At 61.8% G+C, this 12,359-nt stretch overlaps 1 protein-coding gene across 1 annotated transcript in view; it reads right to left on the bottom strand.

Moving 5' to 3' along the window:
- DOCK3 (dedicator of cytokinesis 3) overlaps positions 1 to 12,359 on the bottom strand; it is a 182,893-nt gene continuing 170,534 nt past the window's right edge. Inside the window, exons 48-55 of the mRNA XM_028132514.2 lie at positions 10,933 to 11,054; positions 9,777 to 9,915; positions 9,150 to 9,297; positions 6,366 to 6,484; positions 5,652 to 5,739; positions 1,810 to 1,932; positions 1,235 to 1,317; positions 1 to 510 (exon numbers count right to left, since the gene is read on the bottom strand). Coding sequence (XP_027988315.2) covers positions 1 to 510; positions 1,235 to 1,317; positions 1,810 to 1,932; positions 5,652 to 5,739; positions 6,366 to 6,484; positions 9,150 to 9,297; positions 9,777 to 9,915; positions 10,933 to 11,054 — 1,332 coding nt within the window. The remainder of the gene's footprint in view (positions 511 to 1,234; positions 1,318 to 1,809; positions 1,933 to 5,651; positions 5,740 to 6,365; positions 6,485 to 9,149; positions 9,298 to 9,776; positions 9,916 to 10,932; positions 11,055 to 12,359) is intronic.

The following is a 12,359-nucleotide window of genomic DNA, read 5'->3' as shown; positions in this document are numbered from 1 at the left end:
TCACTGCTCCCCGCGGCCATGCTCCCAGGCCAGGCGGGCCTGCTCTTCCTTGGTGCTCCCAGGAGGCAGCGAGGCCTTGCGGTGCAGGCCCCGAGGCCTGTCGGCCTCTTCGCGCAGCAGCACACCTTCGTCATGCTCCAGGGCCGGCAGGCGGGGGTGGTAGGGTTTGGGTGGCAGCGCGGGCGGGTCCATGGGGTCCTGAGGGATGACACATCCCGGGGCTGAGTGGCTGCGGCATGGCTGGGCCTTGATGGAGTCCAGGACGGCCGACTCGGAGAGGCTGTAGTGAACAGGGAGGTAGGGTGGCTCCAGGTCTTCATCGGCATGCCAGGCCTGGCTGGGCATGGAGTCCATGGTGTCGGTTCGAGGCGGGGCCTCTGAGGGGTGCCCAAAGTTACTCTCGCTCAAGGAGGACACGCCACTGCTGGCGCTGCCGGACAGTGTAGAGTTGCTGCCGTCCAGGCCCGACTGGGGGCTGGTGGGGGAGGCTGGGATAGGGTGGAGAGGAGACTGCAAAAGAAAGGGTGGACATGTTAGCATTCCTCTCTCCAGACAGGCTGACAGCCACGGTGTGGAGAAGACCAAGTCTGCTTATCAATGAACTTCCAAAGGACCTTCAGCAGCAGCCCCTGCTTCCTCCGGCCCCAGAGGCCCAGGGAGCCCCAGAATCACCTGCATTTCTGTGGCCAAACACGGCCCTGCCCTGGCTGCTGGGCATTTGTGCCCCCGAAGCCAGGGGCTGGGCTACCGGCTGTGGCTCTCGGGCACTTGCAGAAGGGTGAGGTCAGGCCGCTGGGCAGGCAGACAACCCTAGTTGGCACGGACCAGATGAGTGCATTCTGCTGCTAAAATCCGTGATAGTCTTTTCCAATTTGTGGAAAAATGAGTGCGTTTTTAATAAAGCTTTGGTGCCTGATGCGTCTTGCTTTGACTGGACTCTGGTTTAAAGCACTCTGCTGTCCATCACGGGCCGTTTCTTTACCTCTGGAACTGTTTGCTGACACCCGGTGGTGGTAGCGGAGTTGCCCACAAGGCCCTCTAACCCTCTACCCCATCACAGTGGCTGCGGACACACTGGTCACCTGCACCCCGAGTGTGGCTCTGGCCCCCATGGCTCCGCCAGGCTGGGCTCTCCAGGACAGAGGTAGGGAGAGCCGGGAGTTGGGGAGACCCAGGGGGTAGAGCAGATGAGCGGACACCTACAGCCGGTGGGGCTGTGGCTTCAGTACATTACCTTGCGCAGGGTCCGGGCAGGGAGGGCCGGGGGGGTGTCACCCAGGGGGTGGTGGAAGGTGTCAAAGTGTAGGGAGTAATGACCTGCAAAGGGAACAGAACCACAGCCTTAGCTGGGGCCTCTCTTGGGCTGCACACCAGCACATCTTACTGGGCCAACGGGTCAGACGAGGGAAGAGTATCCTGGGAGCCCTCGGCACTGAGGCCACAGAAACATCTCACTGCAGTTCTCCAGAACACAGGCTGCTGCAGTGAAAGACGCGTGCTACCCGGCGGTCAAGAAGGCCGGCGTCAGCCGTGGAGCAGCCGCAGGCAGCGCAGTCTCCGCCCACTGCGGGTGCCGACGGTCAGGGTCCTGGTCTTCGTCGGGCTGGGCGGGCCTCACCGAGCTCACCTGCTGCACGCGGAAGCCTCACCGACCCCAAGCCCAGCAGGGCCCTCCTGGGGCGGGGCTGGTTCTTCCTCGGCTGGGTCAGCCCAGAGCGTGGCCGTCTTCTCAGCCTGGGAGGCTGCTGCCTTTGCCCCTGAGCAGAGCTGGCGACCAGGGACTATCTGGGGACCCGCTGGAGGTCTTACCATGCAGCAGGCTTCGGGGAGGCACTGGGGGCGCGAGGATGCGCCCCATGTGGGCAGACAGGAAGGGCTGGGCCTCTCGGGCTCCGCTATCCAGGCTCCAGCTGCTGGGGGCTGCGGGCACCGCTGAAGGTGGAAACACACGGCATGAAGGGCGTTACTTGATGAGCCGCTCCGTGGGAGAAGCCCAGCCTGCGGTCTGGCTTCTCCAGGTGGGCACGGTGTACCCAGCACGGGTGCGAGGGGCATGCCAGCCCCCGGGGCAAGAAACACTGGCCAAGCAAGACACTGGCCCTGAGGGGGTGGCCAGGGACAGGACGGCCAAGATGGCAACAGCGACCTGAAGCGTGGGGAGCACTCAGGAGGGGGCAAGCTGAGAGGTGCCGCACAGGGAGCGCCTGCAGCCTCCGGGGTCACCAGGAAAGAGAACAGAAGAGGCGAGAAGAGGCCGAGGAGCGGGCGACGGGGCTGAGAACACAGGACAGAGGCTCCGGCCAGAGCTGCTCAGACAGGAGTCCCGGGAAAGCAGGGAGCAGGACGGGTGGGAGGCAGAGACTGCCCCCCAAATGGGCCACACAGAGGGCCTGTGGCAACACAAGCTTGGCCCTTCCCGTGGCTTCTGTGCCCCCCGGTGGGGCTTGGGATGCACGAGGTGTTTTCTCGGCAAGGACCAGCGTTCACTGTCCCCACGGGAGGGCGAGTATAAAGCCCGGGTCACGCCCAGGCGTACCCATGGTGCTTTGGGGCATGCAGAGCAGCCCGGTCCTGCACCCACATGCCACAAATGCAGGTGGAGTGGGCCTGGGACAGAGGGAAACAGTGTCCACCTAAGAAAGGAGTCAGGGCCAGACTCCTGGCCCCTCGGCCACAGCTGGGCGAGTGACTTCCCGGAGGGGACGGGAGAGGAAGAACGGCGGGACCTGGGGGCTCGAGGGCAGCGGCAGGAGCGGCAGGGACGTGGGAATCCTGGTGGCCAGCTCCTCCTGAGAACGAAGACGAGAATAAACCTGCCCTCTCTCTGACGGAGCGGGGCAAGCGGCAGGAGGGAGCGCACAGCCAGGGCCACCTCACTGGCTTTGCTCCGAGGCGGCCGTAGTGGAAAGTGAGCCCGAGGAGGCCAGGGTGTGGTTCTTCCTGCTCCCGGGACCGATGGGCAAGCCAGGCCCAAGGGGCCTGAAAGGCTCTGGAAGGGAAGGGGCTGGAGTCCAGCCTTCAAGGGGCCCTGGCCAGGAGGAGGGGCTGTGCCCTATGTGGTCCAGGGAGAATGGGGATGCCCATCCTCTCCTCCTCACTGGTCAGGGCCTGGCGTGGGCTTGCGGCAAAACACAGGGTAGAACTCGGCTACCTAAACAGCCTCAGTTCCAGGGAAGGTGGCTCAGTCCGGGGATGGTTGGTGGCTGGTGCCTGGAGGGAGGGCAGGCGCTCAGCTGTGGGGGTGAGGGGGTAGGAAAGAATGCGGATTCGGCTGCGCATCAGGTGGATTCCACCAGGAGGCCTCAGAGAGCTCACAGGCTCTCCCCAAGATGCAGCGCCAGCTTCCTGGTCCTCAGCACTGAAGCGCTCCCCCCAGCAGGAGTTTGTCTCCATAAAAAGCTGCTGAACCTCAGGGAGAAAGTGGCTTGGAGGTGGGTCTGGGCAACTTCTCCAAAGGGGTTTGGAAGCCCAAGATCTCAGATGCACATCTAGGCTCTGAGAGAATCATGGGGTGGCAGAAGTTCACCCCAGGGCCCACTTGCAGCCAGGAAGGCTGTGGGGAGAAAGCAGCCAGGCTGCAGTGGTTTAGGGGGGCCCTGGGCCACTCCCTGTGAACCAGAGACCATCAGGCTGGCCTCGCAGCCGGTGCTGGTGAGCAGCGAGGCCAGGCACCTCTGCCAGGCAGCTGGCGGGCATTGGGGCTGGAGGAGAATCTAAGGTGGAGTGCCTCTTAGAAGAGGGGCGTCCCCCGCTGTCCCGGCACTTCTTCCTTTGTGTGTAACTGTGGCCCAGCACGGGCGGTGGTCCCCAGTGCCCAGCGCACAGCCCCGAGGGCAGGCTTGCCTGGTCCGGGAGTCACTGCCTGGCAAAGAAAGGCATCTGCAAGCGAGACGCGGAGCCCTCACGGGACTCGGGATCCTGGTGACAAGAGTGGTGACAATTCATCCAGTTCCTGCCCTGGAGGGTCCAGGTTAACACGGGACGTTGTTACTTTGGCCTGTGTGTTCCCTTGAGGCACTTGCTGGCCTTGTGGCGTGGACACGCTTGCTCTGGGCTCAGCCTCTTGTGGGACACCAGCTTCCTCCCACACCGCGGCAGTGCGGCCAGCTTCCGGCACAGCCCGCTCCCGGCCTCAAGTTCTCCTGCATCCAGCAGGCGTCGGGTCCTTGTCTGGCCGCCGGCACACGCTGATCTCTGAGCCCGTCTGTGCTCTCGCCAGCTCTGCGATGGCTCCACTTCTCAATGAAGAAAAGCCGCGGAGGGTTCTGGTGGAGACCACACAAGCCCTCTGGCGTGGGGCGCAGGGCGCAGGTAACCGCCTGCGGGGGTGCACCCTTGAGGCCAGGAAGGCATGTTCAGGCAGTTTTTACGGCCTTTCTGGTTGAGCACCCAGCAGTCAGCCGAGCTCGTGGGCCTGTGCTGGTTGTGCCTGGAGGACACGGGCATGTCCCCTCTGAAGAGCAAGGTAGCAGCAATGACGTACGCACAGCAGACATCACTGGCTGAGGAGGGGAGGGGACCCACAGGGAGACGGGCGGATGGGGCCCAGGCTGTGTGGAGGGCAGGCTCAGCGGAGTCCCAGTCCGGGCAGGCTTAGGAAGAAGCCCTCTATGTTAGAACGAACTCGGGTCTCCGTGGCCGGGGCTCTGGGCCAGGGTCATGTGGGTCCCAGCTGACCCTTCCCTCAGCTGGAGCAGAACACAGGGCAGAACTCCTCTAGCTAAGCAGCTCTGTTCTAGGAACTTCTGGCCGCATGCACATCTGGGCGCTGGCACGTGTGAGAGGACTTAGCACTGTGGCCAGAGTGGCTGCCGGGGCTGGACTCCCTCCTGGTACCTGGGCCTCCCTTACCAGGACTTTGGCAAGTCCACTCGGCTTTGGCCTGTCCTCCCCGCTCCTCTTGGGCTTGCTTGGCTGCAGGCTTGTTCTGAGCAACAAGGGAGGTCCCTGAGGGCCCACCTGAGAGGGCCAAAGGCCACAGGGCCTGCTGAGTGCTGGCTGGTCTGGAGGTGCCAGGGGAGTGGTGGCCCTGCTTGCATATGGCACCGAGTTTCCACAGAGGTGGGCCCAGGACAGGTGGTCGCGAGGACCTCTCTGAGCTGGGCACTGGGGAGGGAGAGATACGAACTAACAAGATCAGAATTTTATTTATTTTTTATTTTTATTTTTTAGAATGTTTCTGATTCTCAAATTTTATTTTATTTTATTTTTTTGTTAATCCTCACCTGAGGATATTTTTCCATTGATTTTTTTTTTTTTTTTTTAGGGAGAGTGGAAGAGAGTGGGAAAGACAGAGAGAAATATAGATGTGAGAGAAACACATCGATTGGTTGCCTCCGACCAGGGCCAGGGGCTGAGGAGCCTGCAACCAAGGTACATGCCCTTGACTGGGATTGAACCCGGGACCCTTTGGTCCGCAGGCTGACGCTCTATTCACTGAGCCAAACCGGCTGGGGCAGGATCTGAATCTTAGCATCAAGCAACACTGGTTGAACAGTGAGCACAGGAATTGGTTAGGACTCTGGAAAGACGGACAGGCCTGGATGCTGACGTGTGGCTCAGCCTAGGCCAGTTGGTACTCAGGGTCAAGAGTCAGATGCTCAGGATGGGGGCACCCAGGAGGGAGGGGGACTGGGGAAGGGGAGCAATACCTTTCTCAGCCACAGACAGGTTGGGGTCACTGCAGGGTTTGCAGGCTCCGATCACTTGCTGGAACAGGGCTGGCTGGAAATTTGGCAGCTGAGGGAAAGAAAAAAAACCATCAAAAGAGGGTGAAAATGACCAGTTATACCTTGGGGGCAGTGCTGTGGGCCACAGGTGCCAGGACATTGCAAAAGCAGACAGGGAACCTGGGCGCCCGGGCAAGGGGGTCGGGGAGAGGATGTCCGGCTGCAGCCTGAGCGCTGCCCCGCGCATCAAGGCACCGCCCTCTTGTGTCTGGCTGGGCGCCAGCTGCCCGGGGCATGGCCAAAGACACAGGCACCGGAGGCTATCTAACTGTCGTCTGTCCTGCAGGGAGACGCACTGGCGGAAAGGATTCAGGGACCCTTCCCCCCGGGTGCTGGCCAGTTTAGCCTTCTGGGGCATTGCCAGACTTGAGGGATGAGGAGTCCAGGAGGCTGGCCACGACAGACAGCCACACCAGCAATGGCAGCGCCAGCCCGGCCGCCCTCCTACCCATGCTGCACTCTGTCTGGGTGGCTGGTCCTCAGAGTCCCTGCAGTCCCCACCCGGGAGCCCAGCAGCCTCCGGAGGTCTAGCGGAGAAGGAGGCACGGAGGACAGCGCAGGAAGCCAGCACGGGTGCCGAGCGAAGCCCAGGCGGGCACACTGGTGCCGGAGGGCGGTCCGCAGCTGGGCTACTACCTGTCCATTCTCCAGGATGGCTGCTGGGTACATGGCGCTGCTCGGGCGGTCCCGGTGTGTGGGCAGCAGCAGCATCATCTCCCGGGCATGGCGGTACTTATCTGGCAGAGAGGGAGAGCCTGTAACCAAGTGAGAACAATCACGCACAGATGACGAGTCACAGATGGAGCGCCGGCGGGCGAGCGCCCTGGGGGCCAGGGGACCGGCAGGTGAGCCTTGCAGTGGGTGAGGAGGAGCTCAGCAAGCACGAGGAATGGAGCAGCTGGGGGTGCACGGAGGCGGGTGCACTGGGCGATGCAGTCCCCCTGACAGGCCCCCTCCCTATGCCCAGGCAGGCTGTGGGGAGAGCGAGGAGAGCCAGGCCAGGCTCTGGTGGAGAGGGGTGTGGCCTGGATGCTGGTGCTCAGGGGCCCAGCTTGCAATGGAGCCGTCACAGAGACAGACATCGGACAACACAACGGCACGTTCTTACTGGACACACTGTCTCCACACTCACCTTCTCGGGACACCACGGGCCCTGTTCTCAGCCAGCCTCCTCCCCTTTCCCAGATCCCAGGCCCCAGCGCCTGGCCTCTGCCTCCCGGGCCATTGTGCTGTGGCCTGAAGCCAGGTGGCTCTCAGGGAGTCTCACTCGGAGACCTGCACCCCGTGCACAGGGGCCAGAGGGCCAGTCTGGCAGTTGGGGGCTTTCCCCAGGCTCTGGGGTTAACTGGGTTCATGCTCCTCTCCTGTGAGGCCTCTGTGTGACCTCCTCTGGCTCGAGGGGCGTTATGAAGGCCAGGCCGCGCCGATGTGGTGTGACCCAGGCCCCATCGATGCACGGCACAGCTAGAGGCCCAGCGCCCTGGGAGGCATGTCCTCGAGGGGACCTTCCACAGGAGCAGTGAGGTTAGCCGCCGTCTTCCCTCGGGAACGGATAACTTGGAAGTTCTCCAAATGTGCACACTCCTTGCGCCTGGAGGCCCCGGTGGGGCTATGACAACGGGGCGCTCTGTGCTACCACCACCTCTCGCCGCTCTGCATCTCACTTCGCTCCCACTGCCCTCCGCTCGGGGCAGCCAACCCCATGGTAAGAGTGACGGCTCCTTTTTCCGAAAACATTTCAACTGTTTCTAAGCTGACACAGGCCTTCCGTGTCCCAGGACTTCACAACGATAGAGGGGCGGTCTGGTGACCCGCATGGCAGTTACTCAAGGAAGGTCCATCACCGCCCACGCTTCCCAGTCCCAGTCTCTGACCACCAGGGGAGCTGCCGACCTACCAGAGCTTAGGCTGTGCCTTGCCAGCCAATCGGCTCGAAGGTTTGCGAAGCCACGGGGACCACAGCCGAGTGTGGCTGGGCCCCGTGAGGAAGGCCACTGCTGTCGTGGCCACTCCTGGAAGTGGGGGCATGACTCCAACGTGCAGGGTTCTCCAGAGTCCTTTCTCCATGAAAGCGTCTCCTCGCCCATGACACCAGCCATAACCCCATGGGAGTGAGCACTTCCTTCTGGGGCCCGGCGCCCCTGCTCCTCGGCGCAGGCCTCCCCGGGGCGGGCTGGCCTCCTGTGCGCCTCACAGGCCTGATGCTGCGCCTGGTCAGGGCGGGCACGGTTTCCCCAGGTGGCCAGCACGTGGACGTTGGAGCCAAGAACTAACTTCCTGCTCTTTCTTACCACCATTTCCTACTTTGGCCCAAATCTATTTAACCTTCTTCTTTTTACTTTTGTACTCGGAACTGTCTAATGCCAGAAACGGGGGCGCTTTCACAGCTGTTCTCTGCAGACAGCCGGAATCTGGCCATCGTGACAGCGTGTCTCCAGAGATGGTGACCCTCAACGATCGCCTCCCAGCACACACCTGCCCCTTCTCCATGAGGCAGCGTCCCTTCCCCACCCTGGTCCTGGGCTGGCCTCACGGATTGCACGTCTGTTACTATCCTGCAGAGCCGACCCGGGGCGCACTAGAGCTTCGCTGCCACAGCTAATTTCATTCCACTGCAAAGACTTCTATTGAAAAGGACAAAAAAGCCGAAACCGGCTTGGCTCAGTGGATAGAGCGTCGGCCTGCAGACTGAAGGGTCCCGGGTTCGATTCCGGTCAAGGGCATGTACCTTGGTTGTGGGCACAGCCCCAGTGGGGGGTGTGCAGGAGGCAGCTGATCGATGTTTCTCTCTCATCGATGTTTCTAACTCTCTATCCCTCTCCCTTCCTCTCTGTAAAAAATCAATAAAATATATTAAAAAAAAAAAAGACAAAAAAATCAAATTTCACTGCAGTAACTACTATCCGAATGTAAAAAAGATACTGGCTCTCAGAGAACAGTATTTGTCCATTTGAATAAGAAATCAAGCAAAACTTGGCAAAGTAAATAGCTTTTTCAGAGCCGCCTCTCCTGATCAAGCCTTTCCCAACAGACCAAAGTGTTCTGGGCGGTGTCACTGTTCAGAGTAACGTTCTCCAGGGTTGACTGTAGCTCACATTGAACATCCATGCTGCGCCATGACGCTTGTTTCCTCAAGACGCACTGCTGCCTGAACTCTGACCTTTACTCTTGCAAACATTTCAGGGGGAAGGGACTGAGCTCCTAGGCTGTGTCCTCCTACTGAGGTGGAGTGGCGAGAGCTGGCTACTTGGGGGCAGCTCAGAGCGGGTCTGAAGCCAGCCGGAGAGCGGTCTGGAGCTAGAGACCTGCGTCCTGAGCGCTGGGAGCACGGGTGAGCATGCTCTCAGAAGCCACAGGTGAGAGGACGACAGTGGGGTCACGAGGCCCTTCCCCTTCTGCAGGCGGCAGTGCCCCCCTTACCTCGGGCACTGGAGGGGGCAGAGGCAATCATCTGGGATGGTGCTGAGTGAGTGGAGCTCAGGCTGGAGGAAGAAGGGCTTGCCTGGGACGAGGACAGAACAGACACGTTGGTGACGGAGCCCTGGTACCTGGGGTTGGGAGACGCGAGCTGCAGAGGGAAGAATAGGCAGGGTAGAGGTCTGAACGGCCAGGACTGTGGGACTGGCCTGGACGTGGCTTCTTCATGCCATGAGGTGCCCAGACCTGGTGTCTCATGCTGCACCCTGAGCCCTGATGGAGGCCAGGCTGATGGCTGGCACAAGGGTCACCCACCCCACTCATGGAGCAGGGCTGTTGGGTGGATTCTAGCGATGGTGCCCCTGCGGGAAGCCGGGCTCAGCCATCACGAACGCCAGGCAGGAGTCTGGCAGAGGGTCTTCCCCTGGGCCTGAAGCTGGACTCCCTTCTTGGGAAACAAGGCCTGGGAGCCGCCCGGGGTGGCTGGTGGGAGGCAGTCTTGCTAGCTCTGGGTGTTGTGAACTCAGTAGCTGGAGAACTAGGCAGGAGGTCAGCCTGGAGCAGACCCGCCAGCGGAGAGGAGAGCCCTCCCGTATGAGCCCTGGCCCGTCCCCCTGAGCAGCCCGGTACCTGCATGTGGTGGTACAGGTCCTCGGGGGCCTCGCCCACGGAGCCGTCGCCCAGCATCACCACGTTTCCCGCTTCACTAGACGCGTGTGAGGAGAGAGAGGACGAGGAATGGCGACCTGTGCCCATCAGGTTCATGGGGCTGTGAACAAGAGCAGGACACAGGGAAGCAGTCAGACCTGGAGCCGAGGAACCGTGCTGGTGGTGGGGGACCGTGGAGAAGGGTGTGTGAACGTCATCCCAGCCTCAGCCACGCTGGTCCGGAGGGCCTGGAGCAGCTCCGAGCCCGCTGCGCTGAGGGCCTGTCCTGGGCGGACGGATACAGGCGGGCACCGGCTCCACCTAGGACTGACTGGCTCATGGCCACGCAGACTGCTGACAGCAGCAGGTTCTCGGGGAAGGACAGAGACCCACCGAGCCTGGCCCCGGGCCTGAGTCCCCCTGGCTACGGAGGTTCATCTGAGCTGTGCCACCCTCTGCTGATCTGCTCTGTGGTCAGGTGTCTTCCCGGCAGGGGCAAGGCAGCGAAAGGGCCGCGGGAAGCATCTCTGGGCTTCCTTTCATGTCGGCGGCCATAGCTTGCCACCAGCGGTCCCCCCCAATACCAGGCGGCCCTCCCACTGGCTGAGTGCACAGCTGGGCTGCCTTGCTGCTCCCATTCCCCTGGCCTGGCTTCCTGAACTCAGAGCAGCCTCACCTGGACATCCCCATCACCACCTGGTTCTCTTCCTGAAACCGAGTGGCGATCCTCATTCCCGTGGGATCAAGTCCAAAGGGATGACTGAGCAGGCCATCCAGGGCCCCTGGGCCCCCCACGCCTGGCCCCTGCACTGCAGCCACTTGGCTCGATTTGCAGTGCTGACCTGCCCGGCTCGTTCACACCGCCTGGGTCTTGCTCCATCACCTCCTCCCCCGAACTCCCTTCTGCCTTCAAACTTCTCTTTATCTTTCACGGCTGGCTCACCCCAAATGACCCTCCTCCGGGTCCCACACTACCACGGTCCTCTGTCACCCAGGACGACGATGCAGAGCGTGGCCCTGTGTACCTGGGTCAGAGGGCGTGCGAGTGAGCTCACAGGCGCTATTTCGCACTCCCTCCTCTGACCTTAGACATTCAGACTGACCGCTGTGGAGGGGCCCTCCCAGCCCTGAGGCCTACCTGTGCCGGTGGGTCATCTTGAGGCTCTCGGGGCTCACGGGGCTGTGGGATGCTAGGACACTGCCCCGGGGGGTGCTGCTGCCTGAGCATGCAGGACTGAGTTTGTCCAAACCCGGAAACTCCTGGTGAGAGATGGAACAACAAGTAAGTTCCTAAGGCTGAGCGGGCGGAGCAGCCTGGGGTAGAAATGTAAAAGGGAAAAGAGCCCTCTCCTGTGAGCTGAGCCAGGACTGCCGAGCTCTTTTGGGCAACGACCCTCCTCACCACTGAGGAGCCCTGGGCTGACCCAATGAGAGAGGGTCTGAGCGCACAGGAGGGTGGTTAGAGGCTCCCTCACTGAGAGGAAGGAGAGCAGGCGCTGGAGGCAGGCGAGGACGAGCTGAGTGTGGCTGTCAGTCATGGCACTTCTTACACAGGACAGGCGGCTTGTATAGGGCTGCTAAACGGACCAGCTCTCTGGGACCTGGGCTAAGTTGTCTGTGACAGTTTATGGGAAACAGGACACAAAATCCTGTGTAAGTAACTGAGAAACAGCGCCGTCGATTCCAGCATAACTGGTTCTCAAGCATGCAGACTTCTCCGCAGAAAGCTTTGGTCCCCAAGCCTCCCGGGTGGCCGCACACTGGTTTGTGCCCTATTTGTGACTCCGAGGAGACAGAAAGCACCCCTGCTGGCCTCCCCGGCCCTTCCTGAGCGCACTGGGCTGTCTCTGAGCTTGGCCTGCAGAGGCAGGTTCCGCCACATCCAGAGCTTGCGGCAGGCGGACCTGCACGGCCGCCGAGAGGACACGCCGCTGGGCCCTGGCCCCGCCGACCTGGGTGAGCGGTCTGTGCTTTCCGCGCAGGGGCCCGAGAGCCTGCGTAGCAGAGAACTGCCGGGCCAGGCCCTCGCTGGCCTGAGCCACCTGCTGTGACAGGGAGTGTGCACACAGTGAGGGGCAATGGAATACCCATCCGAGTCCATGACACTACCAGTTCTTTACTAGACGGACATCCAGACTTTAAGGGGGAAACAAAGGAGATTTTCTCAGCATTTCCCACCGTGAGAGACCAAGAGAGTCATTACAGAAGCAGCTCGGGCCCCATGGCTTTCCCCCCGAGCACGCGCAGGCCAGCTTCATGTGGCGCAGGAACAGGCTGGGGCCTGCACTGAGGACCTGAGGGACTGAGCCGACCCCAGCCCCCCGCCTCCCAGAACAAGGCAACTCTAACAGGTCAGCTCACCGAGGCTCAGTGGTCCACCCCCACTCCCCACCGGGCCTCTGCGGCCAGTGGTGACCCGGAAGGGGAATGTCTGTGCGCCACGGCCTTGCCCCCACCCCCTCGACCAGCTCTGTGTCCCGTGCCTCCTGGCCACTTCTACCCAGTGGCCCTGGGGAATGAGAGCACAGGTAACTGGGCTCTCGGCCCCGGAGACCTGGCAGCCAG

The sequence above is a fragment of the Eptesicus fuscus genome, chromosome 18, assembly GCF_027574615.1.
Source record: "Eptesicus fuscus isolate TK198812 chromosome 18, DD_ASM_mEF_20220401, whole genome shotgun sequence".
In the NCBI taxonomy this organism is placed as follows: Eukaryota; Metazoa; Chordata; class Mammalia; order Chiroptera; family Vespertilionidae; genus Eptesicus; species Eptesicus fuscus.
This window is presented reverse-complemented; position numbering and strand designations above follow the sequence as displayed.